At 33.0% G+C, this 26,397-nt stretch overlaps 1 protein-coding gene across 2 annotated transcripts in view; it reads right to left on the reverse strand.

Moving 5' to 3' along the window:
• NKCC (sodium potassium chloride cotransporter) overlaps nucleotides 1-14,833 on the reverse strand; it is a 93,659-nt gene extending 78,826 nt beyond the window's left edge. The window contains exon 1 of one of the 2 annotated variants that reach the window (XM_072528766.1): nucleotides 14,708-14,833. In XM_072528766.1, the coding sequence (XP_072384867.1) occupies nucleotides 14,708-14,773 (66 nt within the window). In that variant the 5' untranslated portion in view covers nucleotides 14,774-14,833. Of the gene's footprint in view, nucleotides 1-9,092; nucleotides 9,214-14,707 lie in introns of those variants that run through there. The other variant, XM_072528765.1, reaches the window with a different exon arrangement.
• Nucleotides 14,834-26,397: the final 11,564 nt, after the last annotated feature.

Raw genomic sequence — 26,397 nt, forward strand, 5'->3', positions numbered from 1 at the left:
AGTTCCATCCATAGGAGCCTCTTTATAATTTTGATTTTCCCGTTTTTGTTTCACAAAAAATAAATTCTCCTATTGCTATTCGAACAAAGAAGGAGTTCTTTACCTTCAAATGGCTGCTTTACCCATGTTGGGGCTGGAGTAGACTTTCTTTGGCTGGTGCTAGACGTGGGCACTTCATCGTTACCACTACTGTTTTTCAACTCTTTATCTCTCTGTAAAGAGTCATATATATATATATATATATATATATATATATATATATATATATATATATATATATCACGTCTAGCAGTATATATATATATATATATATATATATATATATATATTCAGGGATTCTACAGTATTCACTGCCTTCCCTCGCTCAATAGTTTCTATCTCTCTGTTTTCCCATTCTCCATCGTTTAGGCATCTCTTACTTATGGCGTCGTCTACTTCGTTCCTCCAGTATCTTCGGGGTCGTCCTCTTTTCCTCTTTTCTATGGGACTCCATTCGATTATTCTCTTTATCCATCTGCTGTCGCTAGTTCTTCTTACATATCCATACCACTTTAGTCTTTTTTGTTCTATATATGTTAGTATGTTTGTTTCTATTGATGTTCTTTGCTTTATTTTGTCATTACATATCCTATCTATTCTTGTTACTTTGCAGCATTTTCACAGGCATTCCATCTCTGTTGCTACTATCTTACTGCTGTTTTTCTTGTTTTTAATCCAATTTTCAGTCCCATATGTCATAATACTTCGCACTAATGTTTTATAAATGTGTGTTTTTGTCTTCATATTTAGGTGTCTATCCCACCATACTGAGTTAAGTTGTCGGATTGCCGTTCTTGTTTGTCCTAATCTTTGCTTAATTTCTTCCTCTGCTGTTGCCTTTTTTGTGATTATAAACCCCAAGTATTTGAATTTATACTTTCCTTTGATTGTTACGTTATCGTCAATCTGTAGATCTATATCTTCTTCACTTGTAGATAGGTACTCCGTTTCCGTGAGGTTCATTTCTAGGCCAGCCTTGGTATATTCTTCTTGTAGTTTCTTCATCATGTAACTGAGGTCTTCTTGGTTTTGTGCAATCACTACTTGATCGTCTGCAAGGCTTAACGTATATAGGTATTCGTTTCGTACCGGTAATCCCATGCCTTCGCATTTTCTTTTCCATGTAGTCAAGGCTTTCTCTAAGTATATTTTGAATAGGGTTGGAAATGTGGAACAACCCTGCAGGAGCCCTTTTGTTGTGGTTGTGTCTCCTATCATTTTTTTCCCATTTTAATAGACACTTTATTTTCTTTATTCAGAACTTTTGTAGCTTCTATGAGTTCGGTCTGTATTTTAAATTGTACATTGCCTCCCATAGTTCTGACCTTAGTACAGAGTCATAAGCCTTTCTCAACAGTTGTTCCAGTGTGTATATGTAGTCTATGCATGATCTTGCTGCCGTGAAGCCTGCTTGATCCTTCCCGATTTTGCCTTTTATCGCTTGCTCTCTTTTCTCGCAGTACCTGTCCATATAATCTTCCTATTGATGATATTACGCTTATTCCTCTGTAGTTTTCGCATCGTTTTCTATCTCCTTTCTTAAATATAGATGTCATATATGCCTCCGTCCATCCCTTTGGGCAGAAAATTTATCGTCGTCATCGCTTTTTATCTCAAAATAGGAATCTAGTTCATCTAGGAGTCATCATCAATACACTTGATTTGGATTGACTGCAAACTTTCCCAAATTCAATTATCTTTGAGATCCTACTAAAGGCAAAAATATTACAGTACTGATCTCTGTGTGTGTTGGCTTCCATTCGTTACATTTGTGATATCACCTAAAGTACGCAGTCATTCAAGACTTGCCCAAACAGTGACTGTAGAGGCATTTAGCAGATTGGAATCGATTCTTTAAGGCTTCAATTTAGAGATTTTAAACTTTTTAGAGAAACTTTAACGTTTTATCAAAATTGTGTTTAGAAAATCTGTTTAGCTTATAAACACTTATAATAACTTTTCATGTCACGTGCCTGTAAGTAGGCTCACTTGAAAAATGGTAAAAAACCAATCTTTGAAAAAAATAACAAACTTCTATGACCAATAAAAATCAAGATGGATATTTCCTTTGTGTATTAACATTAAGAGCTGAAAATTGAACAGATTATAAACGAAGGTCTAAATTTTATATTTCATTTCATAGTTGACATATAACGAGGAGTAAAAAAGGTAAGATCCGTTAAAATATTGGTACTTGTTTATTAGAATGGAACTTTAAATTGGAGCACGTTAAAAAAATTTGCAATATCTCGATTTCTATGGTACGCAGAAGTTTGATTTTTTTTAATTGTTTCTGGAAATATCAAAAAAATCCCGGAAAAATCAGTTAAATTTTTCGATAAAAAAGTTCTTTACAAATATTTAAATTTTATTAATTAATGTATATGATTTGCATAAATATATAATAATTATTAATAATTCTTCTTGTAATGTACAAACAGATTCGTTTCAAAATTTGTTTTAAAACCATTTAATCAGAGAGTGTAAAAACTTCTTAAAAATTAGACGTTTTATATTTTGATTTAAATAAACACATTTTGGAATATTAATTTATAATTAATATTATGTATTTATATAAATATTATACATTAATTATTAAAATTTCAATATTTCTTACGAAATAATATTAAAATTCAATAACTTTTTTATGGAAAAAAATTGATTTATTTATTTTTCCGGGATTAATTAATTTTTAAAAGTATCCCAGTTTAAACACCAGTTTAAAAAAAAATGCCAAGAGCTGCGAGCCCTTCAAAGAAAAAGTTAGTTTTTTGGACATATAATTTCATCCTCATGAGTTGCAGCAGAACCGCCAAAAATTAAAGCAGTACAGGAATAGCTCACAGCAAGAAACAAACACGACGTCCGAAGCTTCCTTGTCCTTTGCAGTTACTATCATCGCTTCGTGAAAGCTTTTGGAAAAATTACCAAACCTCTCCATGACCTGACTAAAAGGAAGCCGTCATTTGACTATACACCAGCTTACCTTTTCTACACTTCTTCAAAATTCTTGATAATAACCGACCATTCCGCTTTGCAATGGATCCGCAATTTCAAGACACCTGAAGGAACGATAGTTCGATGACTGGAGAAACTACGGACATATGACTTTGAAATTCGTCACCGAGCGAAAAGAAGTCATGGAATGCCGACGGCCTCTTGAGAAGACTATGCAAAGAGAGTCACTGTCGATTCAGCGAGCGCCAAGGAGAACGAGGCCAGATTCTAGTTAAAAACCATAAAGGATGAAAGTGACGAAAATGTTCTAGCCAAAGAAAACCTCCAAGCTGAACAGAAGAAATATCCCGATCTTAAAATAGTCCGTAAGTTGCTCGACAACGGAGCTAGGCCACAGTGGCAGGGGATTGCCAAATATCGGGAAGCAGTGAAGGGCTATTGCCTTCAGTGGAACTTCTTGTGTCTACGAGATGACGTCCTCACTCGTAAATCGAAGAGTCCAGATGGAACGAGAACAGTACCCCAAGTTGTTTTTCTTTGCATCCAAAAAATGACCCAAAACGAGACTTAGGGAAAAACTCCAACAACACATCACAGGGACTCCATGGGAACGAGTTGCTGTTGACATTCTGGGACCATTTTCAGTAAAAACATCAGGAAACGAGTATTTTATGGTTGCTATGGACTATTTTTCCAAATGGTCAGAAGTAGTTGCACTATCCAACCAAAAAGCAATCACAGTTGGTTAGGTCCGGCTTGAGAATGCCGTTTGGACTTCGGAAATTTGGAAGACCATGATGGCTTTGCTGAGAATCAAGAAGACTAGAACGAAATCGCTTCATCCTCGGTGAGCTTTATTGTAGAAAGATATGACCGGACCATCTCCAACTACCTGTCCCTGTTTATAAACCAGAGAGACTGGGACAAACTGGTACTTCTGTTTCTGATAGCCTACCAAAGCTCCCAACATGAAGCAACTGATTACACTTCAGTAATGTTAATGACTGGTCGAGAGATGAAGCTTTCCATTGGACCAAGAGACCCCCGAGTATGTCAGCGGCCTAAAGGATCGACTGGTTAAGGTTCACAGTTTTGCCAGAAATAAGCTACAACCAGTGACAGGATGAAAGTTAGGTTTGATCAGAAATCCACTCCTGTTAGTTTTAAGGAAGGTGATGCAGTTTGGCTCTGCCAACCAAACAGTAGGAAATGTCTAAGTTTCAATTTGCAGCGGCCTTGAGAGGGAACGTACCTGGTTGCTAAAAAGATAAATGACCTTGTATATTGGGTGCAACTATTTGTGTACTTTATTTAATTTTAAGTATATTATTTAAATTTTAAAAACACAGAAAACATAGATATTTTTAATATACATTTTTAAACATCTTATTAAGTTTTTATAATAATTAAATTTACTATCAAATGATAATTACATATTTATATTTTCATAATTGCATAAAAATATAATTTTATATAAATAAAATGTTGAATTTTTGCAAGTATCAGTTCAACTATTGTATTAAAGTGCGATAAAAGAGTTTTAGCAAAACATTTTGATATTTTTTATACAGTCACAGCGGAAGATTCCATTTGTGTACCTAAAGAAGGGGCCATTAGGCATACCAATAATTGTCAAAAGTGACCATAACTTGTAGAGCTCTTACAAGAGCTCTTATAAGCTCTCATTTGTTATAACGAATTCAATGAAAGATTGATTTACCACGCTTAAAAAAGATATACCAACAAAAACTGCTGCTGAATAGAAATTTGATTGGAAATATTATGAAATTGTAAAGAGAATAGTTACCTAAAAATAGCCATTTTGTTGATTAATATAATGCTTCTTGATAGTCTACAGTACCGCCCACTGAACTATTTTTTTTTTAACAATTTTGGTTAAATGTTGATATTTTTTATTTTATTTGAAAATTTAAGCCTCGAAGAATCGATTACGATCTAATAAATACTTCTAGGGTCACTGTTTGGGAAAGTACAGTTGTTTAAATAATCGCTCTATAGGATAAACAAATTAAATAATAAACTGTTTAGTCGATCTAGTTGCAGTTTATCGCAGTTTAATAACTCATTAACTGCATTAATTTTAAGTAATTATATTACATGTTATTATTAAAAAAACAAATTTACCAAGATTTATAAATTACTGCGAAAATAAGGGTTTCTTAGAATTGTCTTGGTCAATTGTTTACATTTATATATATATATATATATATATATATATATATATATATATATATATATATATATATATATATATATATACGAATAGATACGAAGATCTACGAATATGAACATTATTTTCGGCAAAGTTTGTGTGTTGTTTTTTGTTTTTTGGTTGTTAAGTTAGTTTTAAATAATGAGTAAAGTGTACAGTAGATATATGATAACATCGATAATATACTACATATTGAGTTAGAACTGATCAAGCTTTAGAAATATAAAGCGAAACGTCTTCGATAAACTTATGAAGTAGTTGACTTCTTTTTTTATTTGCCAACCTGAATGACCGATTAAACCTCTGAATTCACTAGTTGAATACTTTAGAAATATATATATATATATATATATATATATATATATATATATATATATATATATAATATATATATATATATACAGTATACTCCCTCTATAACGAACACGGTTATTACGAGGTTTCGCTTATAACGAGGTACATTAGATGTCCCGTGAAATTTCTATTGAACTATAACCCTCTATAGCGAGGTAAATTTGCTTATAACGAGAGAAAATAAGAATGAAAAACGTGTTTTTTACCGTGTTTAAAACGTGTTTAAATAAATACCCTTTTTAACTGCGGGCCGCCCGCAATAAACTTCTTACAATTTATGATTCTTAGTCGGAAATCTAAAATTTATGATTCACAAGGGTCATTGTATTGGGTTGACCATTCACACCTAATAATATGGGTCCTAATAGACAAGATGTGGAAAGTGTTTTAAAGGTTGTCAGAAACTTTATCCAATGACAAAACGCAAATGAAGAAGCATAAAACTGTTTCACATCTTTAGAAAATATGATAGATAGAATACTGGACAATTTAAAGCAGTCAAAAATGACAAAATAACTTTATACGCTTTATACATATTTACAGAATACAGATTTTTTGTTTTAACGTATATCATTGACAGTAAAAGTAAACAACTCTTTTTTGTTTTAATGCATTTCATTGACAATAAAAGTAAACAACTTTGTTTTAAAAACGCCATTCAAACAATATTTATTAGCATCTTATATTGCTCCGAATGGCTTCACTATAGAAAGTTAATGTTTTAGAAAACTACATATTCATATGTATGCACAGTATTATTGTTGAAGGATATAACGAGATTCGCTTATAACGAGGTAATTAGTCTGCCATTTCAGTTATCGTTATAGAGGGAGTCTACTGTATATTATATATATATATATATATATATATATATATATATATATATATATATATATATATATCTACTCTACCCTATTATTTCCTGGCGCTTTGTAATAGCATTATTTACTTCTTGTTGTAGTGTTAATGCTGGTATTTCCACATTTGCAGAATGGAATGTGATATCTGCTTCTCCCATCTCACTTTCAATATCTAGTAAATTTCGAAAGTATTTCTCTCATCGTTCGACGAGTTTTTTTGTTTTTATCGTTATTAGTTCAGCTGCTTCATCTTTCATTGCTTATGTTACACAAAAGTTTTACCTTGTCTGATTGACTGTCTTCACTTCCCTAAAAAATGTCCTTACTTGAATCCTATCGCCACTTATGTCCATTTAATATCGTCCAAAAGCTATGTGGCACTACAGGGAGGCCCTCAGTCCCCTTACTCAGATTATCCGCTCTCGGACTTGTATACTCGGTGGCTGAATATGCTTCCCCGGTATGGCTCAATAGCAAACACACGAAGATTATTGACACCCAATTAAACCAGACAATGCGAATGATCTCAGTTACAATCAGTTCGGAGCCCACCGAACTATTGGCTTCCCATTCTGAGTCACATTGCACCGCCGAAACTGCGAAGAAGTCATTCTCTTCTCAGAGAATATCAAATTATCGAGGCTAAACATTAACTACCCATCCACCATGATAAGCTTGATATCGAAATAAACAGACTGCACTCCAGATATCCTTCATTGCTAAGAGCCAACTCCTTACATCAAGAACATTCCAACCTCACCAGGGCCTGGAGAAGACAATGGGAGAGCGAATCACCACAGAAAACATACCAAATGGCCTGTATCGAGCAGAAACCGCCAAGCTTTGAACTGACCCACAATACCTGGACAACGCTAAACAGAATAAGAACAAGCAGCGGTATATGGGCTGACAGCTTATATAGATGGGGAAAAGACCATACTCCTGAGCGTGACTGTGATGCGCAACGACAGACCGTTCGTCACATTGTCGAAGACTACATTAGATGTTTGTTTGTAATACTCCATGTAACGTTTTATAATAATTTGTAATTAAGTGTTCTTGTTGTATGCCATGAGATAAATAAATGTCCATCTCTCGTATATGCTGTTTTAAGTAGCTCCTCTACTAATATGTAAAATCTATTCGGAATTCGTTTTCAATTAAGCATTCGATGATGCTCAATGTGGTATCAAAATTAATGGCATCAATATTGATAATTTGAGGTACGCGGATGATACGGTGTTAATTGCAAATAGTTACAAATGACACCACAAAGACTAAGGTAATGGTTGTCAGTAAAACGCCAATACAACCAGAAGTGGTAACAGCTTGTGGAGAACAACTAGAGAGAACCAACAATATCACTTATCTTGGTTGTAATCTAAATAAGAAGACAAGAGCAAAGAGATTAGAATAATTATTGAGAAGGCCAGATCTGCATTTTTTAAGACGAAAATCTATTTAAGATGTGGAAACAATATAACTTTGAGACTGAAAATTAGATTAATAGATATTATATATTCTCTATTCTTTTATATGGTGTTGAAGGTTGGACTTTGACAGATACACTTCTAAGAAGACTTGAAGCCTTTGAAATCTGGGTGTATTCGCAGAAAAATTTGATAGATAGATAGTTGGTCTTCGTAACAAAATTGTTTTGCAGAGGACGGAAAAGTTGCGGAAGTAGTCAGAACAGTCTAAAATCGCAACCTGCAATATTTTGGCCATGTTATGCGTCTACCAGAAAGATATAATGTACTTCAATTAATAATACAAGGCAAGATAGACGGGAGAAATGAAAGAAAGACGAACGTCATGAATTAAAAACCTGTGGGAATGGTTTAACAGATGCCTCCCTTTCCCTAGCTGTCGTCAACAAAATTGTTATAGCCAATTTGATAGCCAACACAAGATAATCGAGCAGGGCACAAGAACAAGAAGACTTGATCGATTTTGCTGAAATTGTGTAGGGTTTCATATATAATATTAAAATGATTTTCTGGGTAAACTTTGAACTTTTTTTTGTGGCTTTTAAAACCTAAAAAAATCATTGAAAAAAAATTGATTTGTGACAATTTCTTAATGGATTTTTCTGTTTTTACAATAATAATCATAATGTTTTTAATTTGCAATTAATTCTATCTTGCAGCAAGTTTAATTGCAAAAGTTTACTGTCCTTATAATAATTTTCTAAAGTGCACAGCAGCGAAGACATAGTAACAAAAGAAGAAAAATATTGAACGGTTTAAATTTTTTTCAAAAATCGTTTAATAAAAAATTCAGCCCACCTTTTGAAGTATCAGCATAGTGAAATTATCATTTTTTATTGAAAAAAAAAACAAAAGAAGAAGCAGAAACAAATACCGCCTGGTCTATAAAAATGTTCAATTCAAATAAGATCGTCAGTGGAAGAGAAATAGTATAAAATGGAAATTATATAAAGACAAATCATATGGTCAGGTGGTAAAAATTAGAATCATATAGAAAATTTACAGACAACTAATAAGTAAGGAAATCATAATTTTTTCTTGTCGAAAATAACAACACGAATATGGAAAAATGAGTGGACGTCTAAGTATAGCTATTAATTTGCACCGGTTTGTAAAATAACAACAATGTTTCTTAAAAAGTAAATAAACAAAACTTACGTTTAAATATATTGCTAAATATTGTTGCCAATCAAATCACAGACATTTTTTTAAAAATCTGGTCCAAACTGCTCAAAACCAGTTTCGGGGAACGAATTTATGTACGAATCTTCGGTTTTCATAAGTACCACTCTTCAGTCGCTAAAGATAACGGAGCCACTTTTTATACTGTTTATATAAATACACCAACATATATGCTGAATGAATCCAAATTCCAATTAGATTTTTTTTTGTAAAATGAAGCGATATGACATAATTTTAAGGTATGTTTTAAATTTGAGGTCAATAGCCAATAAAAATGGGAATTTTTTTAATATTCAATTATTTAATATATTTTGTTACAGTATAATAATTTTTCTTCTTATAACACCATCAACTTAAAGGTGTTTGTGACTAATTAGCTAGCATTGTCTGAAAAAGGGCGGCTGTCAAAAAAATTCTGGACAGAAAGGTATATCATAAAAATATTATTTTTGTATATAGTAAATATAGGAAAATCAGTAATACTGTTTTACTTCTTCGGGTGTCGTGTGCAAAACTGCACGTCGACGATAAAATATTAACACTAATATACAACAAATCTTCGGAATCTATCAATTATTATAAGGTTGATACCAATGATTTAAATACGATCTGTGCAACATTCCAAGTAACAAGTAACATATGACATATGAAAAGGAAAGCTCAATTGGGTAGTTACTTTATATTCGTTACTATCCAATACCCTAAGTACGGAATAACAAACCGATAATTATATATCGTTACTTCGTTATTCTAAATATTTCGCTATTTTGTTTACAAGGTAGCCGACATTATCTGTTTAAGGCCGATAACATTTGTTTATTTAGATCCTTAACAGTAAGTATTATATTTTTTATTAGCTAAGATGACATATTTTTAAAAAGTTTCGATACGATATTATTTTATGATTAAAGTGCGGCTATTCTAAAAATCTGGACAATTAATTTCAGAGCGAAGAAGTCATCTGCTGGGAAAGAATGTACAAAATATTTTATTTTTACATTGTAATTATGAACTCTGAGCACGTTTCAAAAGTGTCAAGTGTTCTTTTAATGAATATTTTGATTCGGTATGTACCGGGTGGTCCAATAAGCCGATCTCTCGCCTATATGTCAGAAACTATTTATGTTATAACTTTAGGAGAAAATTCCGTAAAAGTGGTCAAGAGAAATCGCTGGATATAACTTTCAAGTTTCTGGGTTAACCGCTAGGGGGCGTAACCTGTGAAGAAAACTTTGAAAACCAGTTTTTTGGGAAATATGCCCAATTATATAAGTAATAAATAAATAAACTAGAAAGAGGCCTAAATTCTGCACAAAGTTGTTCAAGTATTTTTTTTATTTTCTCAAATAGAGAGTGGGGGAGAGTGGGAAAGTATTTGTGGATAAATACCTGTAACTTTGGTTTGGATCAACCGATTTTAACGAAATTAGTGTCATTAGAAAGATAGTCGATGAATTAATTTACATCTACTATAAAATAATTGCATTTAGTTTTAATTGTCATAGGTAGAGGGTACTTTCGAATAGAAAAAATTAAAATTTGTTTTTCTGCAAAATGTTTAACTGAAACACCTATTTATTGTAAATTATAATGGAACTGGATTAAATTCGTAACAAAATGGCGTAGACCGCATGTTAATAGCTTTTGTCGAACTCGAGATATGAATAAAAACGCATAAACATAATGAAGTATAGTATTAACTCACCCTGTATTATAAATTAAATTAAAAAATAAGTCAGTAGGTACTTTTAAATTTTTTTATAGCAGAGGAATCTTAATGTTGATACCTATTTTGACCATTGTTATTTCATATGATTAAAAATAGTTTTTTTGAAACTAAGTAGGCTACGATAATGAATTTGACGGGGAGTTCATATTGTTTATTTATTGACAGCAGTCAAAACATTGTTACGAAGTGTTATATTATAAGTCGAATTGAAGATTGCACTTTTTTAAAGGAGTTTGTATTGGTACGAAAGATCTATGTTAGGTTTTGGGGGCAGATCTAAGGCAGGCGGTTAGTGAACAAATTCTACACGAGAATCCAGAAAGTGGTTTTGAAAAATCTCACACAGAGAAGTTTTGAAACGGAATCGGTAAAAATGTTTTATAAAGTTTGTTTAATTGTTTATAAGCTAAAAAATTTAATAAAGGAAGGTACGCTGACGGAGACGAGGGTAGCAGGTGTGATAGCAACAGCATCTGTAAATACAACCAACTTATACTTGTACTGGTAGAACTGGGTATCCAAAGGGTAAAGGAGTTTGTTTCGGTACGAGTGATCTATGTTAGGTTTTGGAGGCAGATCTAAGGAGGCAGTTAGTGAACGAATTCTACACGAGAATCTAGAAAGTGGTTTTGAAAAATCTCACACAGAGAAGTTTTGAAATGGAACCGGTAAAAATATTTTATAAAGTTAGTTTAATTGTATATAAGCTAAAAAGTTAATAAAGGAAGTTAATTCAGGGAAATCAAATTTGGACTGCGCAGATTTTTCAAAGTAGGTATTTGATTAAGATATTTGAATAATTTTTATTTTCCTTGTCCCCTTGTTGCATATTTTAACACTATTACAATGCACGTAAAGGTATTTCATAACCCAAAGAAAACCCTGAGATAGCATTTAAACAAGTGAGTTAAATTTGGTGTCTGCAATTAAAAAATTTAAGAAATATTAGAATAGTTTAGGTTTGCATTAAAAGTTTTTAGGTTAAACTTTGGTTAGGTATCAACCAAAGTTTTGGTTTAAAATGGAAGACAATATAAAAGCCTTGTGTGAAAGAGCTAGTGTCGTTTACAAAAGACTCGAGGTTTTACGAAACTATAACAATTTTAAAAAAACACGCTTCATTTGTCTTTATTTAGTCTAAATGTGGATTTTTGCTAAAGGTGGAATAAAATAGATTTAGCAGGACGAGAGAATAATATCCGTAAAAAACACCGATACCAAGGAAAGAGACACATTAAATTACATGGGGGTGAAAAACATGGTTGAATTAATGGAGTGGATCTTGTGTTTTCGTCAAAATTAAAATCGACTAATTATCACGATAACAATAAATACGGAGATGTTTGTGAATTGGTTAAAAGAAAAACTGCATCCAAGTTTACATGAACCATATATAGTCAGTCTTTTAAAATTAAAACTTCAATATGAGACATTTTATTTAGTGTGCTTATCCGATAACTGTAAAGGTATAACTAGAACAATTATTACAAAATAGATAATTTACTAATTAGTAGTAATTGGGGTAATTCCCTACGTATTTAGTTAAACAAATTAAATAATCCAACTGTTTTAAAGTTACTTAATAAGATGTATATTTTCTACAAATATCCGTATTAGAAATTCCAAATTTACATCATATGTCAAACGTCCTATAAATAATTGATTCCTATATTTTGTGGTTAGCAAACAAAAACATGGCGAAAAATAATAATATTGCTATCTAAATAACGATATTTAACGATATCTATAGTTTTATAGCTTCCGTATAGATCTTTGTAGTAAAGAAAAATCAGGTTAAAATTATGTTGAAATAAATTATTATTTTTAAGCTTGCGAATTATGTCGCTATCAGCAATTATTATTGATGTGGAATTAACTGTGATTTGATATTAAATTTGATACTGAGGCAGCAGTTTCAGAGCTTTATCATTATAACAAATGTGACAGTATATCCTTTAAAAGTTCGTTTAAGGTGAAACATGAATAATGTTTAAGAATATGCTCTAAAGCAGTATGCAACCATTTCTTAAGTAACAAATGTCAAAAAAGAGCTTCTCCCAAAATGATAATTTTAATGGAAAATTTTAAAAATTAACATTGTAAATATTTTCCGCTTTCTTTATAAAAATTACAATAAAATCGTGATTTTTAATATTTTGTATTACCACCTCAATTTTGAATTACACTCCTCATTCAATTTGATATTGAATTAATCAAATTCTGGATGTTGCCTTGAGGAAAAGCTTCCCATTCTTCCATGAGCGCCAATCGAAGCTGCTCACGATTTATTGGAGCAGGTATTCTGTTTCTTGCTCTTCGTTTGAGCTGCTCCCAAACATGCTCAATCGGGTTCAAATCTGGGCTTTGAGCCGGCCAATTAATTTTTGGCACACCGACGGTTTCCAGGTATTGCGTTACCATCATGGCTACGTGTGGCCGCGCGTTGTCCTGCATCAAAATAAAGTTTTCGCCCACAAATCCAGCAAAAGGCATTGCATGCTCGTCTAGAATTTCGGTAATGCATCGATGAGCATTCAACGCTCCTCTATTAATAAACACGAGATCAGTACAGCCTTCGAATTTAATGTCTGCCAAAACATTACAGAGCCTCTTCCAAAAGCAATATCGTTCCCCAGGTATTCTATATATTTATATGCGACCCTCGGAGCCATAAAGAACCATCCTGGACTCTAGCAAACTCAAGTCGGCATTGTCAATGTGCTGCTGTTAATAAAGGTCCTGTTGCTGGGCAGTGAGTCCTTAGACCAAATTTATTAACCTTTTTCTCACTGTAGAAGTGCTTAATCTCCACCCGTGAGAATTTTAAAAACGTTTTTCTATTGCTCTAGCCGAGCCATAAGGAACCGATTTTGCAAAGAAGTGCATTGTAAAGAAAGGTCTTCTCTGGCCGTTGTGATTCTTCTCGCGCTTGAGCCTGGTCGTCGTTCGTGAGATCCAGTCGCTACGAATCGTTAAAATGGTTTTTGGACCATAAAACGATTGACTCTGTGCTGTCTGGCTACTTCTCTTTAACTCATTCCATTATCAATCAAAGCAACAATTTGAACAGATCTAGCAAATCTCTGAAAAACCAGAAAACTGGAATACCTAGGCCACGTAATGAGGGGACCAAAATATAAAATTTTTAGACTCATAATACAGGGAGAGATTCAAGGAAGATCTGTTGGCCAAAAGTAGAACTCACGGTTGAAGAATCTACGTGATTGGTTTCAATGCAGATCGATTGATTTGTTTGGAGCAGCAAGTTTAAAAATAAAAATAGCCATTATGATTACTAACCTCCGTAGGAAGACGGCACTCTAAGAAGAAGCAAATCTCTCAGTCATGGATTTAAATTTAAAATTACTCAAGTTCACTCTTTAAGCAACTGTACACTAACCAAAGATTTTTGAAAAACAGAACAGACATATTCCAAGGAAAACAACGTATAAACAACACGTGCATTCTCTGCACTTTACGACTGATATTAATTTTGCAAACTTATTACTCTTAAATGACCTGTCTGTACCTAACGGCAGTGCCTAAAAGTGTCTATGCATTGTGGGAGTTTATTTACAATAGAATAAATTGCAAAAACTTAAAATTATTGAAAAATTCTTATAAAATTCTTATACATATAACACAAATTTTTTTACAGTGCTAATACTAAGAGATCATTATTTTATATAGTATACAATACAATGTTAAATAAATCTAATGTTTAGAATTTCATACATTAATCAACCGTTAATTATAACACATGATTTCAAAACTACTTATATTTTATTGTATTTTGAATAATTGGAATTACCTGCTTCAAAAAACACGCAGTGTATTTCTAAGTAAGTAAAACAATACTCACGCTTTTTTTAAGACCATTCTGGACGGAGAAAGTACTAAATTTGCGCAAAGGGTTGACTACAGGCATCTCGCAGAACCGAACCGAAACTATAGACGCACCGAACAAACTAAGAAAAAGATAAACCAAACATCGTGATATTTTATAGTGCTATAAGTAAAACAAATACAATAAGCGTGGAATTGTAGCAGTATATTTAATGTTTATAGAAGTAATTAACGAAAAGTCTTGTTAGGGGGAATCTGTGAGAATTTAAATTCAATTTTTATAGCAGATTTGCGTAATAACCTAAGATTGTTTCATAAAATACTGTTTTTATTATAATTAAAGCTCGTATTATAGACAAAATGCCTTTTTGCCTATTTTGCCTACTCTATTTCTACAGTCAGTCTCTTTAACAGTCGAGGTTGAATAATTTTACGCAGCATAATGACAACTGATCCTACTTTTAATTGTAAATTGTTAGGTTGGAGTCGGGGCAATTCCAACAAATTCAAAAACTCAAAAACTCAAAAATGTCAACTCAGTTGAGCAAAAACAACTTTCTTGGAAGAAAATTCAGAATGATCCCATTTAGATCATCGACATCTGTATTATTTGCCGCCAATATTGCTCCTCCAATTATGGTTTTTGAACTGCTGAGCTACTTCCGGGAAAAAAACGCCAAATAAGCTCGGCTCATAAAATTAATAATAAGTTTCCTTGAAAATTACACTGAGTAGGTGAAATGATAATTGTATACATTACTACTACGCTCAATGTATAATCAATAATAATGGCCGAAAACTGAGTAGAGTTTTCGGAATGAAAGAAGGTTATAGTATAAGAGAGATAAAAAAAGACCGGCTTTATTTTCATCCCTACTGCGTTCTGTTTACTGGGTAAGAAGTGACACTGCTGGATGTCCTGTGGGGATAACTGATCTATAGAGCGTTCCAAGTTAAGAAAATAACATGGTAGAGATAGGGCCATGTATTTCTTATGAACGGTGAACGGTGAATTTTTAACACAGTGTTTCCAAAGAATGGAAGGACCTCCCAGTGACTTCAGCCAGGGATGCGTTTATTAAGGGGTTGTCTACAGGCCTAAAACAACCGACACAACGAGGCCCCCGATTTGTTATAGTGCATGCGGGTAGCGAATTGAGCTTTGTAGAACGTGCTGCTTTTTGGTTTTTAGCTAAAAAAACTAAGCGGACTGTCATGATGAGATGGATGGAAATATATTTGAACAATGGTTTAAGGAAAAGCTGCTTCCTAATCTTCCAGAAAAAACTGTTGTGATTATGGACAACGCTTCGTATCATTCGAGGAGAGAAGAAGTGATTTCGACACAAGTTTTCAATAAAGATCAAATTAAGACTTGGTTGATGGAGAAAGATATCTTTTTTGAAGAAGATTATTTAAAATCAGAGCTCATGAAAGTCGTAAACACATACAAAGAAAAATACATAAAATATAAAATCGATGAGATGTGCAAAAAGAAAAATGTTGCGATTCTAAATCTACCACCATACAATTGGGAGTTACATCCAATTGAAAAGGTATGGAGTCAAGTCAAAAGACATATTGCCTCATACAACACAGAGTTTAAGACCGCCTCTATACAACAATTAATAAGAAATGCATTTGGTGTAGTAACAATGGAAAACTGGAAAAACTATTGTAAACTTGCTATTAAGGAAGAGCAAAAATTTTGGGTTATTGACGGGTTGATGGACGATATTGATCCTGTGGTAATAAATGTGACGGTTGACATTAACAGTAATAAAAGTAATAGCGATGATACAGAAGATGAAAATGATTTAATATGCAGTGAGTAAATTATGCGATAGTGTGCAAATCGACGGACACAAAGTGCCAAATCCGAAAAGTGTGTAAATAATAGTTCGGCAAAAGTGAAAATTAGGTAATAGTGCGAAAAATTTCATATAATATATCATATCATATAATATAACGTATAGTTTATAAATGAATCGACACTAAATAAAAAAAAAGAATGGAATAACCACATAAGCAGAATGGAGGAGACCCGTGTAGTCAAAGTAGAGATAAGTCACCAATCGGCAGAAGAAGTATCGGACGACCGCGCAAAAGATGGAGTGACAACCTTCCATAGAGGTATCAATCCGCCAATGAACAAGCAGGATTGCTTATAAAGAGGATAAAATATAACTTTGATACGCTGAAATAGCGCGTGCTTAAGCTGTTATATCCCCTTTACATGCAGCCATTGCTGCTGCTACTCACGTTGTTCACTATCCTGCCCGAAATAATTTCACAGCAGCATTTAAGGTAAATGACTGTTTACGTACAGCTACCTTAGTGCTGCATCAGTGTAACCTAAGCTATGGAGGGCATAGAAATTACTGAGGCAACAGCTCTGCGTGCTTTCTTCTTCTTAACGTGCCCTATCAAGTCCCCTTGACGTTGGCGATTAACATGGCGAAACTGTCTCTGTCTTGAGCTATTCTAAAGAGTTGCTCATCTTTCCTCATTCCTGTCCACTCCCTGATATTCTTCAACCAAGAGGCCTGCTTTCTACCAATTCCTCTGCGTCCTTCGATTTTACCCATCATAATAAGTTGAAGAATATTATATCGGTCTCCCCTTACTACGTGTCCAAAATAGGCCATCTTTCTACATTTGATGTTATCAAGCAGCTCGCGAGCAGCATTTGCTCTCTCAAGGACTGCCACATTTGTCAGCATAGCCGTCCATGGAATTTTTAGTATACGTAATTTTTTAGTGCTTTAAGTTTACAAAATTATCTTGTTTTAAATGTTTTAAAAACAAATGAGGTAAAAAAAACATCGATGTCAAAAAAGACGATGGTGGATGACATCGGTTCATCGCAATACAACGGTGTAAGTCTTTTATTTGGATAATATCCTGAAAATAGCTTAAAACATTTTTTTACAGAGGAAACATGACAAACTTTTTCAATTAACTAACTTGTAAGGAATCCGGAGAATTTTAACTTTCGCAGAATGTCATGCATAAAGTTTGAATTTTTGCTTCGGAAAATTAAGCCCATGCTAAAAAACAGATGTGCAAATTTGTGCAAATCTTAGCATATGCTGATGATATCAATATTGTTGGGAGAACGGAAAACGCAGCACGAGAGGCGTACGTAGCATTAAAGGAAGCGGCTACAAAAATGGGTTTAATAATAAACACCAACAAAACAAAATACATGAAAATAGCAACCACAAACGCTACGGCCACTTGTTAAAGAAAATGACGTCCTCTAGGCAGTTAACGAATTTGTATACCTGGGAACGCTCGTCAATACTGAAAATGACACTACCGCAGAGATAAACCGCAGAATTTGCACGGCTAATAGATGCTATTGTGGGCTTAATTTCCTTTTTAAATCTACAGTTATATCAAGAAATACAAAAGTAAAACTCTACAAAACAATAATACGCCCAGTCCTAACATATGGTTCAGAAACCTGGACTTTAACAAAAAGCAATGAAAACATGTTAGGATGTTTCGAAAGAAAAATACTAAGGCGCATCTATGGAGCGGTAAATGAAAATGGTGTCTGGAGAAGACGATACAACTTCGAACTCTATAGGATATACCAGGAACCAGATATCGTAAAACACATAAAGATAGGACGTCTGAGGTGGGTAGGCCATGTAATGCGGATGGAGCAAACCGACCCAGCTAGAAAAACGCTCCTTGATAGACCTATTGGTCAAAGAAGAAGAGGAAGACCCAGAACAAGATTCCTAGATAACATAGACCAAGACATGAGAAATATGGAAATACGTGCTTGGCGGAGGAAGGCGATGGATAGGGACGACTGGAGAAAAATTCTTGGGGAGGCTAGGACCCACACAGGGTTGTAAAGCCAAAATGATGATAAAAAACAGATTAAAGTAAGAACTCCAATACCACCAAAAATACGCTTGGCAATAATATAACGATATTTGGCCACTGGGGACAGTTAACAAAGTTTGCATTATTTATTTAAATTATCATCACCAGTAATTTCGCCGATTGTGCCGGAAATTTGTAAAGCAATTAATATCGTTTTAAACGGTCAAATTAAGGTGAGCAATAAACACAAATAAAAGCTAGGGAACGTTTATTCTGTTTAACCATTATTGCAATATTTATAAAGTATTGTCCTCTGCCATGGCGTCATGAAAGGTCGTCTGTGTAATTTCTGTGTATGGATTTGGTTGGTTTGTGAAAAATGAAAAAGTTAAAAAGGTTCCCATAACAATCTCTCACTAGAATATAGCTCTAAAAACTTTAGCACTTGGTCATTGTTACACTCAACCACAGTTAACGAAAAATTTACCAAACAATAAACAAATAAGTCCGTGTTTCGACAAGACAGCGAGCAGCATGTAAAAAGTCACTGTCACTCGCACTGTAAGTCCTTTGATTTACATTAAAAAAAACCGCCAACTAAGGGAGCGTACGACAGTGGCTGTGGCATGAAGAATGGCAGCGCGAGCTGCCAACTTTCCTGCTTAATTCCATGCTCACAGCCGCGGAAGTAAGCTGCAAGTAAAAGAGGTATTAGGCTTAATCGTAATGTTTTACAGATATAGAATGTTTGTAAATACGGTTGTAGATTCGTCGGATTGTCATTTCTATGTGAGTTCGCTTGTAAGCACCATGGTCTTCATTGGGGATTTGGTCTTTTACAGATCTGACGAGATTGGACAACTTGGAATAAGTAGTGAAGGTGGTTTTGATCTTTAGAGAGTTAAAATTTCTACTGAACTTGTTGGTGACACCTTTAATAAAAGGTGGAAAGGTTTTGGGTTGATCGGACAGGTTTCTTCTTTGCATGGAATGAGATTTCGATATTTTAGAATGCTTTTATTGTTTTAAGATTTATGGTAAACGTTTTTTAAGAGTGTTTCCTTATTAAATTGATTTCGTATGATCTGTGATTGTCGTCACTTAGTCTTGTGGAGTGGGAAATAAGAGTGTTGATAACTGAATTGAGTTGTACATGGAAATTGATTGGATCTCCCGTCGCATGCGATGGGCAAAATCACTAGTACATATATATACATATATATATATATATATATATATATATATATATATATATATATATATATATATATATATATATATATATATATTTCAGCAATCTGTCAACGAGATATCAAGATAATTGTTTTTATAATATTAGCTTTTGCTAATTATAATATTAAACTAGCTTATTACTGAATTAACTACATTTTACAACACATACAATAAAGTTTACAGTATATACATTAAAGTCTGTTGATATCAATTTATTTTTGTTATTTTTTTTTTCACAAATTGTAATAATTTTTCCAGAGGTACAGATATTCTTTCGTCATTGGATAGGTAATATTTTATTACCACTAATATGAATGTTAATCGTTCACTAAATTTGCGACATTTTTATAGTAAAACAAACGATAGTCTATACAGAACTATATATTAAAGAAAAGTAAATCAATTTCCCGTTTAAAAAAGTAAAATAGAAATACTAATAATACCAGATAAAATATCCGATATTTGGATAACAATATTAAATTAGTAATCGAGGCAAAAATCACAACTAGATGCGTTTTGTCGATATTGACACCGTTGGTATGAGCCTATTTGAAGCATTTTGAACACTAAAACCATTTTTTATATCACTACAGAATAAAACATACATTTTACTTCATATCCGCTAGTGTGACAATCTATGTCAGAATCGTCATCTAAGACAAGTTCTTGATCTTCTTCAGATGAGTTACCAGAATCCTGATTCTTAACACTCCTCTTGCTAATCTTGATTGTTAATTTCTTCGTAGCTTTTCTTTTTCTGTAATTCGTTTTTTTTTTAGAAATTTGTTTATTTTTAATTTGAGACACTTTTCTTTCTTTTCTGTAGACAAACTACTTTCTAAATCATTTTTATAGGAATGCATGTAAACAAGGACTTCCTTTCTTTATCACCAGGCTTGTAAGATGAAGCGATCCGTAAAGGGCTAATATCGAAATACCACACTTCTGGATTTCTTATATTCGAAATTCTGTTAAAAGATAAATCTTCCAAGTATTTGGTTGTATCAATACTTCTTGCTCATCATCGGATGGATTTGAAGCAGTAACTCGGCCACCTTAAACTTGATGGTGAATTGCGAAGACGTGGCCTCAAAAAATACGTGACCCTAAATCTCTTATGAGTAATAGGTTTTAAGAGGCCCCATGAAAAAGAAACGAAGGTGGTAGACTTGTAATAATCATATAATTTTGTCGCGCTAAGTGAATCGTGTCAAAATTGTGGAGTGTCAGAGTAATGGATATCCAAAATTAACAGAACGAGGTTAGCTTTATTATGTTTAATATTGAACTGCAGCTAATTCATTGCTTGTTATATCCTGCCACTAGAAGAAACCGACTTCCTATGGGATATGTATTTGATGCATTTATCAAATAAAAATAGCGATATCAAAGTACCAAACGAAATGAACGAAAATTATTTGGACATCAACCTAGACTCAAAACTTCGCAGGAAATTATTTAAAAAAAGCCTTATTTATTTTGACCTTTTAAATGGTTTCACCCATGGACGTATAAACACAGATGGACTCAGTTATTTACATAAAAATGTGAAGCCAAAATTATTTGACTAGGTCACATTCTCAGCACCTTCAAATGTAGTCACATTTTTTTATTAAAATATCTTATTCACGTATCGCTGAAAATATTACTATATTTATTTTATACTCTACAGGTGCTATCAAACCAAAATAATAATTTATTACTTATACTAATATATTTAATTGTAATTAAAACATCAAATGTGCACATAGTGTGCATATCATTTAATAATAGCGTATAACAGATATCAACCAATTATTTTATATGTAGAAGCACTGAAACCTATTTATTAATGGCAACGGTGTTTACATTTCTCTGTCTTATGGCTCTACGTCAAACTTCAAATGCTGTTCCATGTCATGTCCATGTTTGTTTACTTTTTACCCAAGATGAGGAAAAGTTGTTTTTCGATATTTTGGCTGTATTTTAAGTGATATTTGTAAATATTGAAATAAACAAATTATAATAATGGTGCTACAGTTTTGCATTTGCAAAAAAAAAACGAAATATTTACATCCCAATGTCTCATTTAATTTGTAAGTACTGTTTGTTTACATTATTTAAGATGAGGAACTGAGGAAGCCTGTGTGTTTACATTTTAAAATATGTCTTTCATAGGCGTACCATTGGGTTTATTCATATTAATTAATGTATTGAACAAGATATTAGTTCATGAAATTAGTATAGACATTTTTAAATTGTAAGTAGACATCATCTGATTAAAAAGATCTGTTTAGTAGCTTTTTAATTTAATATTTCTCATGAATTAACAATAAATTAGTGAAATGAATAAAACTCATTTATTTTTTTATGTAGGTTTTCAAATAATATTGATTAATGATGAAACTTACTCTAAACATCAACAGAGAAAACAGTATAAAAAAACCTTTCAAAGGCATCCTTTTTGGTTATTTAAACTTGTAAGGAAGCTGAAAAATATTTCAGATTTTTTAATAAAACTATAAATATCTACAACAGACTAGTTAAAAACCTTATGAATATTTTGATTAATAAAACCATACAAAATGTCCCAAAATCAATCTATGAGCATTTTGGTGACCATATGTATGATGAAGATGCAATCGATGGTCACTCTATGCAACTTTTAAAATTGGTTCTTTAGAAATATTTTAAAATTGGAATTCATCTTGAAACGAGGACTACTTTAGATGCTAAGACCGTGCGCATAAGAAGCGTTCTTACTAAGACTGTTTTATTTCGCAATCAATAAAAATTTATTTCTATACCAATGTCTTCTATTATGTCTATTTACCATTTTTACTTTAATATTTCTGTTCGGTAAATAGCTTTCCAATTTTTCCAACTTTCCAATAATTTATACATTTTCACGCCTACTTTTTAATAAGTAGGTATATTTGCAAATAATTTTATGTCAAATGCCAGCTTTGGAATGATCAATAAATATTTTTGTAGCAGAAACCCTTACTACGAGGAATCTATTCATATTGTATTAAAACAAATTTGTCACAATTTTAAAAACTACGTTTTAATACAATTATCAATATATATAGGTATGTACTTAAATTTGACAAATGTATATTTTTTAATTGTTTTTTTTTTATCGTAGGATTATTTGATACCTATTAAAAAATTAACTTGAGCTCAACTATATTTTATTGTATTAATTTTAAAGCAAATAAAATTGTATTTTATTTTTTTCTATAAAAACGTGTTTTTATACATTATTACTACTTCCAATTATTAACGTCTGAATAATTATCCCCGCGAGTAAAAATTCAAGCACGCTTATGCTCATTGAGGAAGTATCACAGTCTATCGATACCCGTTTTACTCCCCTTTACCCCCTTGTCCAGGAATATCGAAGCTTCAAAACAGTGTGTGTTTAAGGTATCTTATTGCTGGGTCCATCTATGTTTATACGTCCATGGTTTCACCTATCAATTTTGTTAAAAAATATATTATAAAGTAATTTTTTTCATTTGACAAAATCTTTTGAAAAAACTCTTCTTAGATCGTCAGCAAAACTTCTTAAATTGGTTCAAGGCGAATAAATTGATTGAATGTAGCAAACTTTTCGATGTAGTATTTGTGGATTATAAAAGAACATTCTACTTTACTAAGTATTGGAAAATATTTGTTGGATTATACCCGGAAATGCATGGATTATGTTTATGGACAAAGAAATAAGCAGTTAAAAGGTTAATGAATACAAAAAGTTTTAAGGAAAATTTTTAAATAAAGGTTTATTTACCGAATGACGAAATTTAAATACTTCGCATTTATAAGTGCAGATAAGAATCGGTTAATATGCAAGTATTGTAAGAATGGTTGGTCATATCTTTAAAAAATATTAAAAAGGTATTTCAACATTTATAGTAAACAAGGATATAAATGCACACGATGTTGAGTGCGTGAGAGAATGAAAGAGTGAGGGAGAGGGACTAAGACATCAGAGAAAATCTCTTAATCGCAGAACATAAAAATTATTAGAAGTTTATATCCTGTAATGTGTTTGTTCTCTTTTAGTTATAATTTCTGTCACATTAATTATTAATAGTAATATTAAAGGTTTATCTAATGCATTAGATTACGAAAATGCAATTGCTGAAGCCTTCTATGAGGAAATCGAAAGAGCAGTAAAGCAGGAACCGGCTCATTACAATCTGATAATGGGAGATTTCATCAGGAAACTCGAAAGGAAAAAGGACGAACAAGAAGTGGCAATCGAAGATTTTGGAATCGGAGTACGAAACGAAAGAGGCGAAATGCTTACCAACTTTCTAATGCAATACAAACTGTGTGTAATGAACACCTTTTTTATGAAGAAACAGAATAGAAAATGGACGTAGGCAGTCCAGACGGAAAAACTAAGAGCGAATATGATTATATAATAATAGACAAAAAGCAAATTATTCAAGATGTCACTGTACTCAACAAATTATCAGTAGGTAGCGACCACAGACCAGTAAGAGCTAGAGTAATGAAAGAAAGAGAAAAGAAAGAGCAAAGATAATAAACAGTTGCAAACGCATAGTTAAGAATTCACCAAATCAGCCAGAAGCATACATAAAAAATATAGGCGAAACTTTACAGAGTAATAATCCCAAACCTCTAAGTATCGACGATCACAATAAATTATTATCAGACTCGGTTAGAAACGCACAACTCAAATTTTGCAAGAAAAATGACACCTATAGTAAATAGATTAGCAAAAATACAGAAGCTCATGGAAATACGGCGAAACCTAAGCGAGAACGAAAAGGGAAACAAAGAAGAATATAGAAAACTAAATCAAAGAATTTCAGCGGAAATTAGAAAAGATGTAAGAAGATATAATACTAATGTAATTACCCAAACAGTAGAAGAGAACAAAGGTTTAAAGATAATGAAAAGAAATCTCACACAAAGTAAAAAAGAAATATACAAGCTGAGAGATAAAGACGGAAAGGCAACAACAGATAAACAAAACATTCTGAAAATATCCAGAGAGTTTTATTAAGACCTCTATACCAGCCAACGACCACAAGACAATTTCCCGACGCGAGTAAAGACTCTCATAAATCAGGGATCGAAAATACTTTTACCCATTAATGTGTCAGAAGTAAGAGCAGCTTTAAAGGAAATGAAGAACCATCGATCGCCTGGTAATGATGGACTCGTTATTGAGGCAATTAAAGCAGGAGGAGAAATTCTATTAAAATCAGTAAGCGAACTGTTTAATAAATGCTTACATGCGGGTACGATTCCAAAAAACTGGAACAATGCAGTGATAGTCTTGTTACACAAAAAAGGCGATATTACTAAATTAGAAAATTATAGACCCATCAGGCTCTTGACACATATGTACAAACTCTTTATGAAAATCTTAACAAAGAGACTAACACCTAAACTTGATTTCTATCAGCCCAAGGAAGAGGCAGGCTTCAGGGCAGGATATGGCACAAATGACTATTTGCATACCATAAAGATCTTAATAGAAAAGTGCATCGAGTGTAACATACCACTGGTTCTTGCATTTGTCGATTACGAGAAGGCTTTTGATTTTGTAGAGTTTAAAACAGTACTGGAAGCCCTAAATCAAAGCCGAATAGATTATAGGTACACGACACTAATCAAAAACATCTACGAGAACGCTACATCAAGTATACGACTACACGAAGACACAGAAAAATTCAGCTTAGGTCGAGGAGTAAGACAAGGAGACAATATTTCACCAAAATTGTTCACGGCAGCTCTAGAGTCAATAGTTAAGAACACTCAATGGCAAGATATGGGCATTAATATAGATGGAGAAAGAATAAATCATCTAAGGTTTGCAGATGATGTTGTATTAATCGCAGATAACTTACAGGATACAGTTTCTATGATACATTCACTTAAAAGTCTGTCTGAAAGAGCAGGATTAAAGATAAACTTTGAGAAAACCAAAACTAAACTTATGACAAATCTCGCAATGAGTGGAAATATAACTACAGACAATAATACCATACAACAAACAGACACTTACAAATATCTGGGATACGAGATCAAAATAAGCAGAGACAATCAAACACATGAAATACATAGGCGAATAGGCCTGACATGGGCAGCATTTGGCAAATTAAGCCATATTCTAAAAAGTTCAATTCCCATGTGTCTCAAGCGAAAGGTTTACAACCAATGTGTTTTGCCTGTACAAACTGATGGAGCAGAGACATTAACACTCACGCAAAAATCTGCGAATAAACTCAGAGTTACACAACGAGCCATGGAACGTGCAATGCTGAACGTGAGCCTTCAAGACCACATAACAAACCAACAAATCAGGCAAAGATCAGGAGTTCAAGACGTCATCGAAAGAACCACGACGCTTAAGTAGAACTGGGCAGGGCACTTAGCTAGAACACAAGATGGACGGTGGACAAGACGTATTATGGAATGGAGGCCCAGAAACTATAAAAGAAGCCAAGAACGACCACCGACTAGATGGACCAATGATATAAAACGTGTAGCGGGAAACTGACTACAAGCGGCCCAGTGTGGAGAACACTGGAAAGAACAGAGGGAGGCCTATGTCCAGCAGTGGACGCGATTGGCTAATTGATGATGATGATGATGATAACACCGTAG

This window comes from Diabrotica undecimpunctata, chromosome 4, assembly GCF_040954645.1.
Source record: "Diabrotica undecimpunctata isolate CICGRU chromosome 4, icDiaUnde3, whole genome shotgun sequence".
NCBI lineage: Eukaryota > Metazoa > Arthropoda > Insecta > Coleoptera > Chrysomelidae > Diabrotica > Diabrotica undecimpunctata.